At 39.1% G+C, this 22,960-nt stretch overlaps 1 protein-coding gene across 1 annotated transcript in view; it reads right to left on the bottom strand.

The window, feature by feature from the left end:
• The window catches only part of PHLPP1 (PH domain and leucine rich repeat protein phosphatase 1), a 66,151-nt gene extending 43,819 nt beyond the window's left edge, over positions 1-22,332 (bottom strand). Inside the window, exons 1-4 of the mRNA XM_018076884.1 lie at positions 22,221-22,332; positions 16,768-16,964; positions 14,652-14,777; positions 2,357-2,523 (exon numbers count right to left, since the gene is read on the bottom strand). Of these exons, the coding sequence (XP_017932373.1) occupies positions 2,357-2,523; positions 14,652-14,777; positions 16,768-16,917 (443 nt within the window). The 5' untranslated portion in view covers positions 16,918-16,964; positions 22,221-22,332. The remainder of the gene's footprint in view (positions 1-2,356; positions 2,524-14,651; positions 14,778-16,767; positions 16,965-22,220) is intronic.
• Positions 22,333-22,960: the final 628 nt, after the last annotated feature.

Here is a 22,960-nt window from a genome sequence, read left to right as displayed (position 1 = left end):
CAATGCATTTGTTCACATGTGAGCACACGGCTATTTTGGAGCCTTAAATACCTTTACATTTGATTCACTGGTGCTGTGCCCTGTATGCAGTTGCAATTTAGCAAATCAGAATTTGGTATAAAAGCCAACAGCACCAAATCAGAACAGCAGAGATTTTGTACTTGCTTTGCAATGGTTTGAAACAACATGAGTTAGCAAAAAAAGACTTTTTGTTTATTCAGTGAAGTTTTACCTTATGTAAAACCCAAAAGATCTGAAAATGTTTTTATGAAATTGAATTAAAGAGAAAAAAAAAGTCAGACAAAACTTGTGTTCACAGGAATGACTGAGTTTCTCTTCACTTAGCACATGTTCTGATACTGGGATTCACTAGTAATTTCAAAAAGACACGGTGCTCCCCTCTTGCTCTATATCTGTGTGCTTATTCACTGCAGAAAAGCAGTCTTACAGTAGCAGTCGAGCTGGCTCAAAGATTTTTGGCAACACAAATAAAACTCAAGTTTTCCCACTCTAAGGAAAAGCCAGTACTGTGTTTCTTAGGGCAGGAAGAAAAACTGCTTGGGAGTACATTCCAGGGCCAGGCTCATGCTTTTGCTGGTGTTGGGAGGCAAAAGACAACTGATGGGGCGCCACTTTTCCTAAACCTCAGCAGGGGTTTCCAGTCAACCCTTTCCACTGGCACAGCAATGGGAACAGTGGCAGCAGCTTCCAGCTAGTCACTGTCTGGGTGATGCCACCTGTGCTGCATGAAGATAAGGCTGGAGGACATCAGCAGTGGCAAAGGAAAGGTCAGCACCAAGGGGCAGGAGTTCCTGAGGCACTGATTCTGATCCACCAAAACAGTGCCATGTAACCTCACTAATAATTTATTTTTTTTCTCCAGGAATTCACAGACCTTCCTCGTGCCTTCTTGACAAGCTCAAAGCAATGGAGGCAGAGAAGCCTATTACTCGCTGACAGAATAGGACCAGCTCACAGAAGAATCACAGCTCAAAATCAGTTCTGCACCACCTCAGATATATGCCACTTCTCCAGATTTTCCTCATGCAGAATCTCAGAAAACAGGAGTTTTACTTAGTCACCTGAACTTCTTCACTCTTATACATTCAGGCTCATGTTAGTGAGAAAAATTTTAACAGTTTATTAAGTTGTGTTCCTACAACTGCAGTACCAAGAGAACATTGAACAGAGAATGAATATTGCCCATCACAATACTTACAATGCTTTCTAATCCCAAAGAGAACTAGCTGTAGGTACATGGACAAAATATAATCAAGTATCTCCTCTACGCTTCCTGATATTTAAAAAGGAAAAATTATAAAAAGTCATTAAAATATAAGGCATTCGATATTTCTCCACGTTCACCACCTAACGTATGCTAAAATTGCACTTGCTATCTGGAGACCTATACTGACATTCACAGAACATTTAATCCAGTCAGTATTCCTCTCCAAACTGTGTTCATAAGCTCTTGGAATCACTGCCTGTTTTGTTTGTGAAGCAGACTTGCTGGGTTCATTCATCTTCCATTATGCCAATTTTTTTGTTTTCCCAGAACAAAATTGGAATTATATAAAAATATAACAGCCCACATAATCCATCTTGTATTTTTCAGTTGTTTTTCAAAGAGGAAGGGATTTAGAGATGTGGTTTAAAACATTTTGTTTGAACAGGACCATCCACAAATACAATCCTGAGGTACTCTGCAATTCAGTTGCCACTGAAATTAAAATCACAGTTTTCTATTCAGTATGGAAAACATTCATCTTTCTGAATACAGAAAGCCTGCTGATTCCACAGAACACATACATTAAATCATTCAGATCACCACTCATGCTGCTGTCTACCCATTTGTTACATCTTGGATGAGCTGCAGTGGAAAGAACAACTGGAAGGAGATAGTTACTAAGAAAAAAGAACTAGGGTTGAGCAAAGTAGAAAGAGGACAGGAACCAGGCTGAATGTATGAAATCAGGGCTTTCTTTGCTTGAGGGATAACAAAAAACTTCTTCACTTAGTCACATGCAGTACTGATCCTACCTAGAATGCCTCCCTTTGACGGGCAGCTCACCAACTCATATTCAGTCACATGAGTCAAAGGCTGAAGACCTACAGGCTGGCCTCAGCAGATAAAACCACATTCTGAAAACTGCATTTTGGATTGAAAACATCCTCCTATTTACAAGAAAAACATTAAGTTTCTTATGAAAGTGAGTCTGTTTCTAACACACAAAGTTAACCAATTTCTGAAGCATTACAGTCAGGCCAATGTTCCACAAGAGGACGTAGTGATTTTTAGGAAAGGTCCTGCAGATCATAGCTCCAAGGACAGAGGAAGACCAGTAGAACCACTTACCTCTGTAATTCACTAAGCGCTCTACTTGTGGATGGGCTGGGGTTTAGCCTCAGGAAGTTCTGTTTTAAATTGAGATGAGTGAGGTCTTGGCTATAAAACAGGTTGGCAGGCAGGTGCTCCAGGCTGCAGCATGAAAGATCCACTGAGCTTATGCGTTGTGATGCAACCTGGAAGTCAATTACAACACCAATATGTTAATACTGTACTAAAACAAGATTTCCCTCACCCCTACCAGCACAAGTTAAACTGTTTTTAAGCACAGCAGAAGTCAGTGTCAGCATACACAGCTGATCTAACACAGTGCACATAATTGTTGCAAGTTATGCCATGATCACTTGCTCGGCCTCAGTGCAATAAACCACTGATCCACAGATGGCTAGCCGGGGAAGAAGCACAAAGCCTTGTCAAACCATAATAAGTGAAATGGATTAATTTTCATCAATGAAGTCATGTGATACTTTACAACCAGAAAAAAAATACGGTATTTGACATAAACTTTATTTTAGTCCTTTGCTTGGCAGTCAGCACCCTGTCTTGGTTTCAAGGGTCGAAAGCAGATATTCGATGGTTGAAGAAAAGAGTTATTCCCTTTACATCTTATTGGAGGAAAAAAAACCATCACAACGGCAGCATCAAAGCACAGAGCACTCTTCTCAATAAATTAGAAGACTTGTCTAGGAGTGATAAAAATGTGACACAAACAAAACTGAGATTTGGAGGTTTAACATTATTTTCTAGAAAGGGGGAGGTAAAACGAACACCGTCTCTAGAGGCTAAAAAAATCACACCATCTAGCGCTACATAGAGTAGGGCATCATTCCAAAAAGACCTATAGGCAACTACTTCAAGTAACAACAACTCTGCCCCTTACCAAATCTCTAGGATACACGAGTGAACTACATCTTGCTGCTTTACTAATTTACTAGACTTAAAAAAAAAAAGTGCCAAAGCAAAACCAAAACCAAACCCAACACTACAATGCAGAATTCTTATATTTTTCTGTCCAATATTATTAAAAATATCCTTTCATAAAGTAGTGTTGTGGAGCTAGCTATATGACAAAGCCCACCACACAGTAACGCAAGGAGGATGTGGAGATGGTGTGGGAACGAGGAGTCAAATGCTAGGAGAGGCATTTTTGGAGCAGGCATGGCTTAACTCGAAGAAGGAGAAGCAAACCACCACTAGTTTAGACTTCTAGGACTACACAAGCAGTGCTCAAATGGTTACATGTTCTGTCAGCTGCTCACTCCAAAAGAAGCTATTGTTTCATTTTGTCATTGTCACTTTTACTGGTCTCTTATGCTGGGATTCTGGATGTACAAGCACTACTTCTAAGGGGTAAAAATAGGAAAACCACACCAAAACTCATAATCAATGCCTAGTGACATAAGAGCTTCTCAACTCTGATGAAGGAGACACCACTCAACCTTCTGGGCAGAGACACAACCCTTGCCACAGAATACTCTGACACTAGAGGCATTGAGTTTTACAGACGTTAAGTGAAGAAGCTTGCCACTGAAAGGCAGGCCACAGAATTTTTTTTTCTTGTCCAATGCAAGGTACGCAGGCCTCAGGATAAGTGGTTGTTATTATAAACACATAGCAATAAGCTTCCAGAGGAACAGACGGTGCAGCGTTTTTCTCCAATGCGACCGTTAATAATCCAGTCCTCCCACATCTATTAAAATGCTTGAATTTTTGTTACTCAATTAGTTCAGTCCTTTTGTTACTGTAGCTACTATTTTTCTTCCCCTTGTAGTATGAGACAAAAATTATTCATAGGCTATACTGAGAAGTCATTTCTAAACGCTAGGTATTCAGTCTGCTGTTCACGGTGCCAGAATCTGCCCAGTATGGTACAGTTCTCATCACACTGAAAACAAAAGAGATGAAAAAGTGCTGACACCCACTAAATTAAAAAGGAGAATGTTTAGTTTCAGGTGTAATGCTTATATACACTGTTGCTCCAACTACTTTTTTGGAATAAGTGGTCTGAACAGCAATAAGCAACCCAGCAGTGCTTAACAAGGCATGTTACTCTAAAAATATCTAAAGTTCCAGAACTGGTAACTCTGAGTGTTGAATCATGACAACACAACCAAACAAAATCAAATATCCAAATTATACTGTTGCCTTAAAAAAGGATGCAAATTATTTCTTAAAATCATCAAGCCCTGTGAAATAATCTAGTTAAAGGCAGTTTTGTTTTTTACAGGTTGTATGTTCTGGTTATTTTTTGTTTAACTTTTTTTAAGGAACGCTCTAATGCAAAGAATTTAATTAATATTTTCATGTAATTGACAAATACTGAATGATGCCTCTACCAGAGAGATAACTGTAAAAGTTAAAAACACATTCTAAAAGGTGTTAGTTCTGGAATCAACTGTAATTTTATCAAAGTCTTCTTGTTACCAAACAGTACTCTAAGAACCAACTTGTGAATTGTTACAAGATAGGCTCATATAAACACACAGTTATTCTCACAGGCAGGGATAGACTTTGCTCTTCTTATTGCTCAATACTGCTCTATAACAAATTCCTGCAGAATAGAAGACGATGGAAAACAAAGAAGAGCGACAAAGAAGAACATCATTTTAATAATACTTTCTTTCGTTCACCCATCAGAAACTTTCACTAGTTGAAGTTGAATATTGAAATTCTGAAATTACATTGTTTTTAAACAACAAAGGGATATTTCAATCTTGCAACTGTCTTCAATTGACTTACGTGCAGCAAAACTGTGCATGTGTGTTTGCTATTGTTTATTAAGAGCAAAGACTTTTTTCTAAAAGGTGATACAGTTTTTTTAATAAAGCACTGGGTTTCCCTGACTCACTGGGAAATCACTGTAAAGATAAGCTGCTAAAGGGCAAGAAAACACTGAGTAGAATATCCCTCACATTCAAAGAATAAAAAGCATCTGGAGAAATGGACATTATCTGCAGAAAGTAGGGTTTCCACTGAAAGAAAGAAAGAAAGAAAGAAAGAAAGAAAGAAAGAAAGAAACGAACAAACCCAAGACATTCTGCTGTAAATAAATACCTCAACAAGTTATCTGGGCTGGGTTCAACAGACCTATGCTTCAACAGAAACAGTGAAGAGAGTTAGTGTGGCAGCACTGCTAGAGTAAAAGGCTTTCCAGATACACATGGAGCCCACATTAAGCACTTGTTATGGTTTGCTTGGTGTTTTCTTCTGGAAAACTTTTAAGTATAGCTGTTTGATATGCTTTACATACATATAAATTATAAAACCACAAGTAGCACAAGTTCACAACTCACCAGGCAGAAGAAACCATTGCCCAAACTAAACCCTTCTTATCATATCCTAAACTGCATACATCCTTAACACTTATTTCACATGAAACCACTGTTGCACTTCTAGTATAACAACACCGAGGAAAAGGCTCGGGCAATGCCCTTCTTGAAGATGGTCTAGGACAATCTCTCAGTTACAGTAGCTACAGCATGAGCTGTAGAATCAATCCCCATCTTTGCCAGAGAAGCAAGACAGGTAATGGTTTGACAACAGTGTAGCTCAAACAGAAAGCAAGATCTTGTACTTTTTAAAGCCTACTTCTCATTTAAGATGTTTATTCATCAAAAAATATAAAAGAACAATATGAAATACACTGCTTCTCCACTCCCTGGATACGATTTTTAAGCACTTTACAGTCAATCACTGTGTTGCAATATCCTCCATTGTAATCCCAGAGGAACAGTAACGGGATAAGGCCACATTCAACTTTGCACATCAAACCACAAATTCCAATGGTAAGGCTTTTTTTATTCACCCTGGTCCTACCATGTTATAAGTTATTTTTTTCAGTCTCCATTTGAGTACGTCAAACTGAAATGCAGTTTTGAAGAAGTGGTATGCAACTATAGCACATGTACTACAAAGAGCCCTGGATCTATCCATTGCAAACACCAAAAAGCTGTCATCGTGCTTTTAATTTTCCCCCAGCAGCAATGAAATACAGCTTTGTTCTGTGAATATCACAACAAATAATGCTGCCGAAGAGCGCTCTCCCTCCTTTGGGCAGTATGCCTTCTGCTCCTCCCCATCTAAGAGTTGCACACGTGCCAAAGAACTAGGAGTCTCCCAAATATGAAAACTCACTTTTAAACATCTGTTACTTGTGTCACAGTAGTATTTACAAGTATAAACAACAATTCAAGAAAGCTAGAAGTACCTTAAATAAAAAAAGTTCATCAAAGTGTTTTGATTTTAATTTTTTTAGTTATTATATTTAAAAAGGAAACAATATTTCAAGACTTGTGAAAGTATGGTATGAGTTCACAGTAAATCTTTAGCAGCTGGCAACAAAAATATAGAAAAATACTTGCGCCAACCAATATTCTTGCTGCTTCTTGCTACACAGGGCTAAAACACCACTTTGCTTTGTCCATCAGTATAATGACACCTCTGTCACCAAGCTATGCAACAAGACTGATTATCGTCTTTGTTTCAAAGCCTTGGCTATACTACAAAAATGATCTGTTGCTGACAATGGATGTCAGCAATGGGCACAGCTGAACCCAGCTGTACGGACAAACACAAGCCTTGTTTACACAAGGACATCTTTTGGTGTGACCTGTGGTGTGAATTTAAACCAATGTAATTATGTCTTTTTCCTGTTTACAGTGAACCCATTCTGTATAGCTCTATTCAGATAAGAAATTACTGCTTAGGACTTCAACAGAAGACAAAATAACTAAACAGCCCACACTGTACAGGCAGCCAAATTCCCAGTCTGTTTGAACTGAGTTGACAATGTTAAATTATACCTGCTGTAGACATGTTAATGCAAAGGCAGTGTAATCTTTCTCCTTTAGGATTTGTTTCTAAACAGTTTGATAATTAGCACATCCCACCAATGCCTGCATAAGGCTTAACTAAACAGTGATACACTGGCTTGAAATATCTAAACTAATTTAGAGCAAACAGGTTCTCCTCACCTCAGAACTAGCCTTCAAATCCTAATCCTCCTTTCTATTCAAACATCAAAGCCCCACTCAGCAGAGAGGCCTCCCTCTGCTGAGCTGAATTCCACAGCCAGGAAACACACTGGTGCCCTTAGCCACAGCCAAGAGCTGAGGAACTGCTCAGACTGGTAAACAAGCTAATGCCAAAAACAAAGAAGGCTGGGGGAAAAGGAATAAAAATGTCTGCTTTTTCTTTAAAGTCACATATTTCCATTTTAAATCACAACTTTTGAAACTGGTGCGACCCAAGGGTGAAAAGGTACTGTACTGGCTTTTCTGGCCTCTTCTTGTTTTCTTTTAGAAGTTAAATTAAATGCATGATAACTCAAGCTAAGGGCTCGCATAGAAAATATAAAGCTCAGCAGAGGCTTGAAAGCACATCACCCAGATTCCCAAATCCAACAGGCAATGCCATAGGTAAGAGTAGTAATTGCCTACTAAGACAAAGGGCAGGAGCACATGCCAGCATGGCAGCAGCACTCACAGGGCACACACCTCTCACCCCATCTCTCCTCCGCAGCTGATGCAGCCAAAAGCCTCTGGTACAAACACCTCATGCCAGCAAGACTCAGGGGCTCAAATATTATTTAACTTGTCCCTGTTCTGCTCTCCATATCTCTGAACAAAATTTTACATAGCATGCCGAAATAGCTCACTTCTACCTTTAGCCCTTGTGCAAACCTCTAAAAACGTTAAGTGAAAATAGTATTAACAAACTAATATGGAGAGGAGGAAATATAGAAGGGATTAACCAGAAGTTGCGCTCCTTTACCTTTAGTGATAGGAGTCCAAAAAAAATTTCATTGACATGAAAGTCAGTGTCCCAAGATTTTTCACACACAGAGAAAAGGAAGTCAAGTTCCGCGTGGAAACCAGAGGTTTGTTTATGTTTGAATACTTGTAATCACCGCCAAAAGGAAGTTGTGGGTTTATTTTTAGGGATCTATTTTTAGAGAAAGTATTATCTCGATATTGTCATTTGATGGTATTAGAGGAAAAAATGGTTTCCTTTTACTAAACTTAGAGTCACCATGTTTCCTGTAAGTAAAAAAAGCCCCTCACTCCCAGAAAAATTAGAAATCCTTTCAGGGTTCTCTTTTCTTCATTAGATGTTGAATCAACTTTTGCAGTAGGCTAATGGTGCTGCTTAGTCTTGCAAGTGTAAAAAAAAACTGAATAGTTATCCTCAAAGAAAACAAGCCTTGGTTAAAGGCTATTTTCAAAAGATGCCACTGATGTTGCCGGTATACTAAACTCATTTTTAGGTCATACTAGACTAGAGACTCATTTTCAAGCCTCCAAGCACAACTGGCACAAGAAACAAACCAACTACTGCATGATCACCTTCTCAAAAGCCAGCACGTCCCTGACCTCCAAACCGTCCCCAACACACACAAACATGGCAGCCCAGACTCACAATGGCACATTCAAACACACGGACTAAGATTATAAAGCTAAAAGAAAATATCAGAAACTGCTAACTGCACCACAAATAGTCTGTTTGTTGCACGCAGCTGTTCTCTATAGAATGACCAAAGTCAATAACCAACAGCCAAAGGTAAAAATAAAAATACTAATCTAGAAATTCAGATTGCGTGGAAACTAGGGTAAAATTCCCCATAGTATTCCTCCACAAGAAGGTTATCCTTTGCTTACAAGACTAAACAGATACCTGAAGAGGAGACAGTGCATCCAGTGACTCAAAACTATGAGTTGGCAGCACTGTAACAAGCAGCATCCCAAATAATTTAAAATAAACTACTTTACCCTTGCATATCATTTTTCGCTACGCTCATCATTGGTGCTGCTCTGTGGCCAAGGCTTTGGAAAAAAGGTATTCTGAACTGGTTTTGACAAGCATTAGAAATGCCTGTCCTTAATGCCTTTAGAGACAACTGAGATTTGGTAATACAAATCACTGCAACAATGAATTCTGTAAAGACCTTACAGCTCATTGTAGTATTTAGAAACACATATGAAACAGGTCAAACACCTAGGAGACATGCCAAGGCAAATACAATGTAGCCCCAATTTAACCATGACACTAGTGGCTTCAAACCTTCTTAATAGACTGGAGGCTGTATTTTGTATTAAAAAGCTCTGCAAATCTGTGTTCCACGATGAAGCTGGTGTGGAACTTTCTCACACAGCTTTTCCTTGTTAACCATGGCTGATACAGGAAAGTCAGACGTTAATATCTGATAGTATCTGAAATAAAGATGAAGCTATATGCAGAAGTGCATATGACTTATTACCCATCATTTTAGTTAATGAGAGAATCTTCTGTACTAAAGGAAAAAGCAGTCTCATGGTTGATTATCTTTCCCTGTCTCAAAGGCAGATGAGGCACAGCTGAAAAGCAGGTACATCTTTAGCAGTAATGCTCAGTTGTTGCTCACTGCATTTCCTCAGCACCATTCCAGTAAAACAAATGCACCATCTTAGTCTCCCATTTTGGAAATGTATTTGCAGAACTGCAATCAAGTTCAAGAATTGATTTCTAATTTCTATAGAATTTATTTATATAAGTGTGGTCTGTAACACCAAGAGTGTGGTCAGGACTTAAACATTTCCTCCTCACCAGAAATAAAAATCCCGTTACTAGAGTCACAGATCGGCTTTGTCCTCTTTATAGAGTTCATACTCATCTTTCATAACAGTTTCTGAACACAATTGTCAAACTTGTACCAAAAAAATAACCAGAAGACTGAGGCAGATGGCCAGAACCAGATAACTTTGGAGGAAAAAAAAAAGCTAGAAACTGCACTGCTGCTTTAGGTAGATCTGTACATAAGTTGAGGAAAGACAGATTACAGCTGTGGAGGCTCTTGTATAACTTACTTGTATAGTATAAACTAAATTCAAATATATTCTTATTTTCTGCTAGTTTCACAGTGCAAATAAATGTATGAAGAGAACATTCTACACTGACACAAAAGGAGTAAGGTCAATATGGCAGTACACCATTCTCCCTTAAATTTGCTATTTGTGCTATTTTTAGCACTTTTTAAACATAATGTACGCTGACATCATAATTTAGTTTTTCTCTTTTCACAGCAGGGTAGGGTTGTCTGGAACACCACACACTTCCACTGCAGACTTGAAGACAAAGGTGACTGAAACAGGGAGGGGAAAATACAAAGGCTCCCAGGAGAAAACTCTGATAGGTTTTAAACCAAGGACCTCTTTCTGAATATTCCTTGCATTTTAAACAGGAGGGTTCTTTGTGTATTCCCCACTAAACATGATGTCCCTATAGTCATAGATGTCCAGTTCCACCTGGATGCAGTCAGTGGTGTGCAGACACATAGGGCTGTGTGCCTGTACATCTCTACCGACCTACATGTATAGCGCAGCCATGCACAGGCAGCTTACATGAGGCAGCCATGCATTATTTATAGTCCTCGTCTCTCATTGCCTCTCTTCCTCTACCTGCCCTGTTGAACTGAGCACTAAAGCAGGAAATAATTGTAGCATGAAGCTGTCGACACACTTCCTGCTCTCCTCCAGCCGAGAGGGGAGAAGTCCTGTGGGGTCAGATAACCCGTCTCAGCATGCCCAGTGGCACACTCTATTTGAAGAAGATAAAATTTGGTAATGTGTCCTGGCTTAAACTCTGCAATACTGAGTTTCTTAGGCAGAAACTGACATGCCATTTTAACTCTATGCCTTGGAACATGGAGGACTGCTAAAGCTTTTTTTACTCCAGCCAAACTACTCATGTCACGAAACATGTCATGTCATAGTCGCAGTCAACACTTACAACAGCCATTTCACATATTGAAAAATGTTTAGCTTTAGCTGTTAGAAGTGTCAAACAGCAGGAGCTTGCCACCACATCCCAAATACAAGCTCACAACAAGTTCCACCACTCCATAACACCTTACACAAACACCTCTCTCTCTTCTACATTAACAGTGTAGAAGTGGTAAATGGGGAAAGCCCTCACCATATCTCCTCACTGTTATCTGCACATGCTTTGTCCTGTCCTTCTGCATTTGACATTCAAGTAGCAAATAGTGGCAGATTTGCTCTGCAAGTAATTGTGCCAGTTCCAGAACCATCATGACAACTTTATGCAGACAAAATTCTTTAAAGCCATGAAAATGTTCCTTTCTTTCCCCTCTGCTCCCCCTCCCAGTTGCATAAGCTTATTTTTCAACATTTGGCAACAGAACGAATGCATTAGATCACAAAGGACCAAATCTGTTGTTGTTGTTTTCCTTTTGAGCTTCCCTAATTAGGACTCCAGTTTTTGGAAAGTAAAAGGAAAGAATTGAACTGTAGTATAGAACTATCAATATTAACGAACAAGACACATTTCCAGCTTTTAAAAATATTCTGTTTGAGGCTAAATCAGCATATCTAAAAGTGACCTATTTGGAATAAGTATGTCACCAAGTTCAATATTTAGGTCAGTATTTGTGCAATAATTCCAGTCTGTCCTGAAAAAAGGAGTTCTGTTCACCTCAGAACACACACATACAAGAAAACTAATTCTAATATCTATTCACAAATTCCTTCCAAAAATTTACTGGGGCAGAGCACAAGAGATGTCTTGGCTATAATAGATTTCACTGTTAGAATGAATCTGACAACAGAAGTGATGTCTATTTGTAATTAAATTGAAACCAAGCCTCTGCAAACATGAATTCAAATCTTCTTTAGCATACACATATTTATTGCAGGAGTGATGCATTAGGATTTGTCTCATTCTGAAACACCGCTAAAAAAGTCAACATTGCCAATATTCTGTGGGGGTAAAGACTGCAGAGCAAGCATTCTTTGCAAAGTCTCCTTTTAAGATGGAGCTTGTTATTTAAAAGTTGAAATAACATCATCTTCTAGCTCTTTTGAAGAATACAGAAGACAGATATGAATATTTTTTCATAGTTAAAAACTGAATTCAACAATTTTAATGAAATATTTTACCAGGGATTTCCTTCTGCATTAAAATTTATAATTAAAGCTTTCATTACACTAGTAAGTATCAGAACCCTCAGTTTCCAGTAGCACACATTGGGAACATGAACGACTGCAGAAAAACTACTCCTGAACGTAAGTTAGCACAAATGTTACTTTCAAAACAAGTGCCATTAAACAACATCTATATTTAAAATACAGTCTTAAATATTCATAACAACTCACAAAGGTGCAAGTACTATATACAAAACCAGAACTAAAGAAGAATCTGTAGGCATCATGTGACCTAGCCCCTAATGAGCAACCAGAAGCTCATTGTTTGAGAGCCGTATCATCTCCCTTCCTAAATTTGTTTGCCTTTAGAAACACAGTGCTTTACACAGTATTTTCTTGGTTAGCAGTAATATTTTAACAGTTTTGAACTTGAGTAGTTTCTAAACACCTGAGGCAGAATACCTCATATAAATGTCAGCTTGCCTGAACTACAGAGCTGAAGATGAAACTTTTTCTCATTTACCTATACATGTAAATCAGATGGGTTGCACCTAACAACTAAGCACTTGGACACAAACAGCATCAGCTGGAGGACATTTGAGTTACTTTTGCAGCATTACTAGTTTACTTGTTTCTGTTCTTCAGAAACAGTGTTGCTGTGCAGCACTTCCCACAGGACTGCCTTGCATACTATCAATGCTTGTCTGTGTTTTTCAGTCTAAGGATAGAAACTCCAAACATCAAAAAAGCAATTTTTTTCCTCAAAGCACGTTTTACCAACTAAAAGAATAGCATAGCAAGTTTCTTCAGTTCTGATAGTCTGAAAAAACACTTGAAACTATGTATTTTCTTTCTACTCTTACATAAGAAAAATGGGAGGTTATCATGAGTGCATGGGGATATGTTCTCATGCTGGCTATCATCCCGATGCTGTTAGTCATTTGGGTGAACCAGAAAGAGAGAAGCACAGCATGGCACAGAACAAGCTTATGCTGCCAGTAATTCAGAGGGGGTTTCTGGCCATTTTTCTCTGCTTCTGAAGTTCATTGTTTTCCACTGTTTTCCTCACTCATTAGATTTGCCTTTCATTTATCTGATGTCAAACCCTCTTGAGATGAAAGGGCACTACTGTCCCAGAGAGAGCCACAAAGCGGCAAGAACTCAAAAACCTGACAGACCGTGCCTCACCGTCTCATAAAACGTGCCTTGGGGATTTTTACCTTGAGGCTTAACAGACCTAAGCAGATACGCCTGAACAGCTTCTTTAAAAAGAATTTTAAAACTCACTAGAAAAAAAAACCTTAAAAGACATTTTAAATGATGCCTGTGTTGGGAGGCGTATTCATTACTACTCAAAGAAAATCAAACCTCTTAAAAAAGACCACAGCCGAGGCTCTATCACTGGCAATAGGCTGGATAACACATTACTGAAATCTAAAAAGACAAAACAGATCTAGTGTGACATGAATACCTCTAAGTATTACTACATAAAACTAAGTTGCTTTAACATAGTAAAGAGCATGGACAGTCCTATCAAGTATAAAACTAAAGAACTGTTTAGGCCCAACTGGAAAACAAAAGAGAGAATGCTGACAGCACATCAGAAGAACTCACATGGTAAAAAATATGAAAATATAATGGTTCAAGATATGCCAGTTACTTTGGAAAGGATTTATCAAAAAAGTAGCAGGGATTAAGAGACAAAATAGGTAACTGCAAAAACAACCTTTCAACAACACAAAGTGGAACTGAAGAGTCAAATGAAATAAAGCAGGCCCTAAATTCTCATAATTAATTGTGCTTTAAGCACAGTATAAAATTTGCTTTACAAAGATTTTAGTTAGTAACCTTTTTTCACTGACAGAAAATGATTGCTTATAGCTTATTAAAAAAAAAAAAACAGTTATAAAACTAAAGAGATTCAGCAACATTTCTAAGCAGGAAAAAAATTCTTAATTCTAGCAATTTAATATTTAGGTTCTGTGTAAGGAATGACTTTAAAAAAAATCTGACACTATTTTAGGTTTTAATAACACTGAAGTAAAGCTTTTTAAACTGAAATTTTGACAGTTATATTTATCATCCTTTTTGTTCTAATGATCTCACTAGATCCATCCAGCTGGGAGAAGAGGGAAGAAGTTCAGGACAGCACTTTGCTTACACAACCTTGGTAGAAAGAAGTCTCAGTGTAAATGCAGAAAAATTCACCTCCCAACTGTTGTTACCAAGAGCTCTCAAATTGAGTAATTTTGTGCAACACTAACAGCAGCAACAGCAGTTCATGACAGTCAGCCCAGAAGAGGGAATGTAAAGCTGCATGGAGAAGACTGAACTGGGGGGAAACTCTATGAACATGCCTTTCAGGAAGGAGGCAGGACTATTCTCACCTTTGATGCTTGTCGCAGCCATCGCAGATATTCAGTGAAGTTATCAAAACAAATGTAGTAGGTCTGGCTTTGAGGTCCAGAGGAGCTAAATGCTAAACAGTGCTGGTGCTTTTTCACTTCTTCCACCTACAGCAGAAACACGAAACTGTTAGTCAACAATAATCAAAAGCCTCTTTGCAGAACTGCCCGGGGCAAAGTTAAAGTGTGCCCAAGAAGAGCTCATCAAGTAAAGCTGGACTAACCATCTCAAACACTCAAGCTGGATCTCGGCTGTCAAATCTTCACAAATCTACACAGGCAAGAAATGAGAACAGAAGGACAACGAAACTAAAGGAGAAAACCACCAAGAACGTCAACATTTTAATAGAGACTGAACACCATAAAAGGTTGGCCAGTGAAACACATCTAAGGCTGTTTTTATGCAACCTAAAAAAAATACAATTTATAGTTCTGGTTATTAAAAACAAGCTTAACAAAATGCTTCTCTTACAGCCCAATTAAATTCTTTGGCATTTCTCAACTTGCTAAAAAACACCCAGAATACATCATTCTGCTACCATACACGAGAAGTCCCACACAACTTATGGTCTTCATGTCTCAGCACAGCATTCTGGAAAGCCTTTGCAAACCAGGAAGTGTAGAGTATTTATGGGGTTGAGGAAGAATATTTTTTGAGCAATAATTTAAAAAACACTTAGTTCTGTGCCAAGCATCCTCCTCCCAAGCTTTGTCAGCAGAAGCCCTCAGTACATTTTTCTGAGCTTAATTATCCTTTTCTTTTAAAATTTGTTGTCAACTTTCTCCTTAACAGTCTGCATGTTTTACATCACATAAGGTATTTCTGTGCAAAAGCAACTTAGAAATTCCATGTTAAGCAATTAAAAAGAGAACACAACCTTTTCCCTTTTCAAATTCAAAAATATATATATTTTCCATCTCAAAGAGAGGGCCAATGGCAACCTGAATCCCGTCCTCTCCAGCATCCTAATGTCAGGAATACAATTCACTGTCAGGAGTTCACACACTGTTGCTAAAAGAGGACAATGTCTCTGCTTCATTATCTCCAGGGAAGAGTTGAAGAATCATGTGAAGAATCATGAAAGGAGACAGGAAAAACAGCTCTTAGAAGGCAGCACTACTTTTCACATTGCTAGTATGGAATATTAATAAATCAACTCTAGTCTGCATATATAATATTGTGAAGCTTGTTCCTCTCCCAATAACTCTTTAGAATTCAACTTATCTTTATGTGAAGTAAAGGAAGATTACTTCAGGTGTAAATTAATCCTCAAGTTAATGATTCTCTTCCCAATTACCTTGGCTAAACAAGCCAAATAGTAGTGTCCTGAAACACTGTTTACGTTGAAATAGTAATGTGATCTTACTGTCTTCGCTACAGTTTCACAGCATCACAGCATGGTTAAGGTGGGATCTGTAGAGGTCCTCTGCTCAAGCAGGGCCACCTACAGACAGTTGCCCATATGGTTTTTAAATATCTCCAGGGGTCATGAAGAATTCATCACCCCTCTAGGTAACCTGTGTCAGTACTCAGTCACTGTCAAAGTGAAAAAAAATTTCCTTTTATTCATTTGGGAACTCCTGGGTTTCAGATGTAATCAATCAGAAAAAAGTCCAGTTTCAGCTTTTCACAAGTAAAAATGTTTGCTGCTGTTAGCTTACAACACACCAGTACTCATACAGTGCTGAACACTCAAAACTCCCCAATGTTCAAAATAAGCCCGTACTCTTACTGGTTAATTTTCAGACCTTAAGAGTAATGCAGCATGGATAAAACCTGGATGAAGAGGTGTGGCATAGATCATACACAACAGAGCTGCATGTATCCTTTAGCTGTGTGCTATTGCACATATAAAACACCTAACATTGTACACAAAAAAAAGAAATTGATTGTGCATCCATTATTTCACTGCTTTAATTCAAACATCCAAAATTGTTGAATATGACTGACCATAATCAAAAGTCATTCATATAATTTGAAAATCCCATTCACAGAAACAAGATTTTGAGGGGTCAGAATAATCGTAATTGAGTTCAATCTTCTCTGTGTAAAGAGATAGAGGTTAACAAAGCAAATACATAAAATAAAATATCTTACTTTTCCACCAATTAAAGGGAGGACATGCATCTTTCCAGTCTGGCTTTCTTTTACCGATGAGACAATTAGGCATGTTCCACAAAGGATAGCTTGGCGTCTTGTCCATCTGTTGACTGGCAAATGTATTTTCCCTTTTCGAACATTGTACATTCCTGAGAGCTGAATCCGTTCGGAGCTGCCAATGCTGTGGGGCTTTCCTGAAATAGAAACAAAAGCAACCACTTAATCACAGAAAATCTTTGCCTCTGTCGCTTCAAGTCATCCTGAGACTTTATCAGCAAATTTTCAGGTTACAAACTGCACTGTAACAAATGAAACACAGCTTCAAAACCATGCAAGCAGGTAATTTAATATCAGCTTCAGTACAGACTTCTTTCAGAGGGAGAGGTATATGACAGGTTGGTATCATGAAGAGTAGATCACATTAAATAATCTGCAATAGTCACAGAAGTACCAATTAATGGTACCGGTCTTCTCTATGGAGAGAAATTAAATGTTCATCCACAACAGTAAGTAATTGGTTACTGCTGAGTTCACATTGCCTGCTTGGTAACTGCAGAAGGGGGTGATGTACTGCATGCTGAACTGTATCTTTTCACTTCCATGTCTCTTCTGGCTATACTTCAGGTTATGGTTTGAATAGCTTCAATAGCTTCCCAAAGAATTCAGTTCCTACTTTCCCCAGTCCACACCCCACAGCAGAGGTTGTACACTCAGCCACAATGTAAGCAGGTGCAACCTAGATGAAACCCTCAAAGACCCTACTTTGGTCTGAGTAGAGCTTCAGAAAGTGTGAAGTTCTTTTGTCTGTATTACAATTAATTTACTATTTATAATAATTTAGATTATTAGCATAACTACCAATTAGGCCAAATCTGTTAAATTACTTTAAATGTCTCAGACTCTACTAATCTAATCTATTAATAAGATTCTATTCTATAGAAAAGCATCATGAGCAATGGCAACACAAAGACAAGTATCTCTCATCTCTGCTCTAACAGAACCATGTTCTTTTAGGATGTAAACAGGAAGAAGCATAATTTACTCATTCTTATCTGAGGTATTTATCTATATCAGCTTACTCTATCAAACCCTAAACAGTCCAGCCCAGATCTGAATCATCCAAATACACTAAGTCTTTTGCAAACAGAGTCAAGAGCTAATCACGTTCAGGTTAAACCAGTTCAAATTTATGTACGAACGCTGGTGTTGGTGAAACTTGCGGAGGTATCTCCCCCGGATAAACAAACTAAAGGCTATGTTAATTCCAAGTAGCTTCCCCATCACGATAAAAGATAAATCACCCATTTTCTTCCACTAGCGCTTACCAAAATTCTTAAATACACAGAATTAATAACTAGTTAGGATTCCAGAAAAGCAGAGAGTTGATCCTATCTTCTAACGCTGGTATTTCAGACCAGTGCCAGCTGAACTCCAGCAGTGACAAGCACTGCACACTATTACTTCAACTTGCTATTATTCCTGCTTGCATGACAGCTCATTTGTCTCAATGAGTCTGCTCTTGCCTTCAAATTATCTACGGAAAGATAGAAGACACCTACCACATGCCCTACCCACTGCCTTTCTCTCATCCCCGCTTAGCCCGCGCCAATTTTTGTCCTTATCTTTAAAAGCAGCCTTCATGAATCTTCCTGCCAATTTAATGAGCTAACACTTGGCATAGTTACCCTCAAGCCTTGCTCTGCTCTAATAAACACCAGCATTTAGGCTACCGAAGTCTGCCAGTTTGGATCTGCAGGAACATTGCTGTTGCTTGAAGCTGAAAGACAAACTTTAATGCCCACAAGGTATCAACATCAAATACAAAAAGAGGTGCTCCAAGAAAGCAGTAATTTCATTGCCAAGCAAATTCATATCCAACCACAGGAGCTGTGGAAAAACTGCCCAACAGAATAGAGGGAAGTAGGGGACATCCATTCTTGTAGCAAAGGGAACACAAGTGAGTAAATTAGAGCAACTCAGCCTTAATAAATACAAAAGCTGAATCAAACATTACATTTGGAATATGAAACATTTGGTTCTTAACATAACTGATAATTTAAGTAGCTTGTGCAGAACAATGGGTTTCATGCCATAGAGCACTGATTAAAGAATTAACCACAAAGACACAATCAAATCTCTGTAATGAAGTAAAACGTGCCTGGTAAATATTAATAGCATGGTTGTACAAGGAATAGTTGTCAGGGGTGTAGGTAGTTTCACCTCAAAAATTATGTTTTATGATCATCTTCCAGGGTCTGTTTCTGACTGTGCTAACTTCACTGGAAAAGCACAACCCACTGCTGACTGAATCCCTTAGGACTGCAAGGCATAATCTCAATCCATTGGGAAGACAAGCTCATTTACCATTTCAACATAGCCTAATGCAACTTTACCCATCCAGGAACAAAGGGCATAATTTGCACTTAATATGGGCAGAACTGTGTCCTGGAAAACACCAAAGTTCCAAAGTTCTTCAGGATTGTGGTAGATAGCAGAGTACAAGCTCCAGCTGCAGCGCAGTAACCAAGAGGCTTGGAAGGAAACACAACAGCATTCTGGAGCAACTGAGAAGTATCATTACCTTGCCTAGTCTAGTGGTAAAACAACTACCACACTGGGTACTCACACTTCACAAAGGGTGCTGAGAAATTAATCTTGGGAAAAAGTTGCAGGGGAAAAAGTCAGATGCCTGAGCAACCTGCTTTCTAGGACCAGACTCTTGAACTAGCTACATGAAGGTAGGCACAGCTGGACCTGTAAAACTACACAAGAGTCTCTAAAAGGCAGTTCTTAAAATTTCATATAAATTCACAGAGGTTGTAAATCACAGTAACAATTATTATCATTAGTAAAGGTTTACTAGAAAAGCCAGAACAGAGCTATCACTAGAAGTAATAATGAGTTTTCTCTCAAACTTCATATTTGATTGGAAAATTAATGGGATAAGAACCTATAGTTATTCCCACAGATACCAAAAAAAATTTTTTAAAAAATTAAATAACTCCTTTAAATTCAAAGGAACCCTTCAAAGGATTTAAGGTGCTTTTTCCCAGAAAGTACTACACTTTGCTAAGTGAAAGCCAGAAGGTTCTTGATGAGAACATACTGGGATATATATACATAAAATACTGGGCCTATTTCATTAAAGCAAATGGTTTCTCTCTTCCTATTCTTGTCTACTTCGCTACATAACCAACCATCTGGTTGGACCAGATGATCTTTCAAGGTCCCTTCCAACCTATGCTCTTCCATGATTCTATAACTTGAAAAGCTCATGTTTAATATTGGATCACATGTTGTTGCCTGAGACGCAATCTGCTCACATATTCAGTTTTCTTCCTGCTAAAGGGTTGTAATAATTGGTATTTGATAGTATCATAGTGTTCCATTATCATGCAAGTGAGGGGGGGGAAGAGTAAAAAGCCATTGGCTTATTTTGATTCTAAGCAGAGGTTATTCAAGGACATTCCAACTAATTGCGGAACCAGATTCCTAAATCTGCAGAAGTTTTGCAGGTAACTATGCACAAAAGCTGTTTGAAAAGCAGCAGCCTTGCCTACTGAAAAATACCCTTGGACAGACTGCAGCTTCTAAGAGCTCGGATATTTACCGCCAAGTGAGCATAAAAGCAGGAAAAGTTTAAATGACAGCGAGCTCTGTCACAGCAGAAGTGGGATAGGACTTGGAAAAGTGTGAAGCGATCTAAGGCTGGCTGTTCCTCACTTCAGGGAGGAAAGCAGCAGGTGGCAGAGTCTCCTGCAAGAGGGCTCATCCCTGACAGGCTGGGAAGTGGAGGACAAGGGAAGGGCTCAGAACTGCACCTGCCTTTTCTATGACCTGGAAAATACTTAAATGAGAAGGCAAATGACCTCCTTCCAAGTGTATAGGAGAGATGAGGGGCAATCTGGACTACACCAGAATTCCTTTAGGCTAAGAATCAAACACCACAAATTATTGCATAACGACAGCATCACCACCAAAAATCAGCTGGTTTTGAGGTAACCTGCCAGTGCCAGCACTGTTTCCAGTAAAAGCATCAGCAGTTCTGAAATTATGTTCCTCAATCTGCCTTACAGACCTCCTATTCAAGATTTAGAAGGCTGCATGAGATTCACATTCAGGTTTTTCTTCAGTTTTAACTAACCCTGAAGGGAGCAGATGAGTTTTCACAGGGGCCTGTGATCATCGTGCAGATAAAACGGTAATGATGATCCTTTGTGACTTGAAACAAATTTGAATCCTGCCAAAAACTTCAAATGTAATTATTGCTGCACTGATCAGAGTGGAAGCAAATATGCCAGAACATCTAGAGGAGTTGCATACCAGAAAATGTTTTTCAAACACTAAGCCCAACCAGAGTAGTTTGAGTATTTTAGCAAGAAACCATAAAAAGATTATTTTTCATTTCTGTCAGGTCGCCAAGACTACAGCAACTCCTAAGCACCCCCACAACAGAACTTTTGTTCTGGGTGAGGCATTAGAGGAGATGCCTCAAGGAATTATAAGCAGACCGCTCATTTGGCTATCTTGATATTCATGGTTGAATTCCTCTCAGTTTTTGCTTGTCTCGAGTCCTGGAGGGAAACTAGTAGTACTCACAACAAGGACAAAAAAACCCAAGGAATTTGATGGAAACAGCAGAACTGTCACTGGAACCACAAAACTTACCCTGCTTCATAGGAAGCACAGATGGGACACGAGTGATCTTTCCACAATGTTAAAGAACTAAGACCTCACCACGAGCAGCCTGAGGAAGCTCCAGGTATGCAACATACAGACATCCCGCCTAGTGCAAAGACTTAAAACCTTATTAAATGAATATCCACAGCCACTTGCTTTGGATTCTGGAGTAAAGCTCTTTATCCCAGCAATGGAAGACATATGGAATACATTACCATCAGAAGTCATAAAATACCAGCTCATTATGGGACATAAAAGTACTCAGGGAGAAAAAAAAAAAGCCTCTCTGCAGCTCTACGGCTGATTAAGTTGCAAGTACTCATTATTCCCCCGTTTGAAAAGTACAGCCAGTAAAGTCTGCCTCTAAAGAACAACTTAAGACATTACCAAAGTAAGAGCAGGGAAAAGTGTTGACATAAGAAACATGTTCACTTCTGTGCAGCGGGTCTTATTTTTATTACTAATATTGGTTTGATGGAATGAAAACTAAAAATTCCTCGCAATCTGCATGGTGCAGGCAGCCCGGCCAGCTGGAGAGACTGCCCGCCCTGAGTTGTCTTGAGTATTCACCGGTGGTAAGAGAGGCTTAAGTTATTATTTAGTAGGAATACTGTCTTAAGTTCGAAACTTTTCAGAAGTGACTGAATAACTCCGAGTGCCTAATTTGGGGATGTATTTTTCCTGCTACAGCTGGTCAGCTACAGAGGTCGTCATCCTCATCTGCACACTATTGGGCCCCTGGCCTGAGGCCAGCATTGCATCAGCCCTACCACATCAGCTGTTCTGTGCAAGCTGTCCTCGAGCCCTTTCAGACAAAACAGGCTGCTTTAGTTTCTTGCTTCTCTTTTTGAATGAGAGGCCTTAGGGACAGCTCACGGTGAGTAGTTCAGCATGGAGAGAAGAAGAACGGCACGTAGGGGCCAGAGCGGTGACACGGTGGCTGCTGCTAGAGAGGATGTGTAATGAAACCCACCCACGACTTTCAGCAAGTCATGTCAGAAATAAGATAATTCACATGCTAACATTCTGTGAATATCAATTCTTGTGTGCACTGGAGAAAAAGAACACCTACCATTCAATTTTTAAGATTTTGGTCTGAATCCACTTGGGAAAGCAGAGCTATTTCCTAGATGGTCAGGTGAAACCAACATGGTGGGTGGCAGCCCCTTGGTTCACACCTGAAGCACCGTCCCCACCACCCGTCTGAATTGAAATCAGGAACACCTTGCCTGTGAACCAGCAAATTGAGACACCACCGGTCCTGCCTAAATGTAAGTGCAAAGAGGCCTCAATTAGCTCAAAACACTGAAAGCCCTTGAGTGCCTTTGCCCACTTTTTGGGAAACTGCCACAATAGCTGTTGCTGAACCCTTACTGCCAAATCATTCAGCAGATTTCAACTTTTGCTCAAGCCCTTTCACTGAATACAGATGAAGCTACTGCCTGTAATGTTTTTGAAGCTTCTCAGTCATGTAAGGCTGCTTCCCCTTTCATTCTTGTCAAACTAAGGA

The sequence above is a fragment of the Manacus vitellinus genome, unplaced genomic scaffold (genome assembly GCF_001715985.3).
Source record: "Manacus vitellinus isolate BGI_N305 unplaced genomic scaffold, ASM171598v3 scaffold_33_pilon, whole genome shotgun sequence".
NCBI classification, from domain to species: domain Eukaryota; kingdom Metazoa; phylum Chordata; class Aves; order Passeriformes; family Pipridae; genus Manacus; species Manacus vitellinus.
This window is presented reverse-complemented; position numbering and strand designations above follow the sequence as displayed.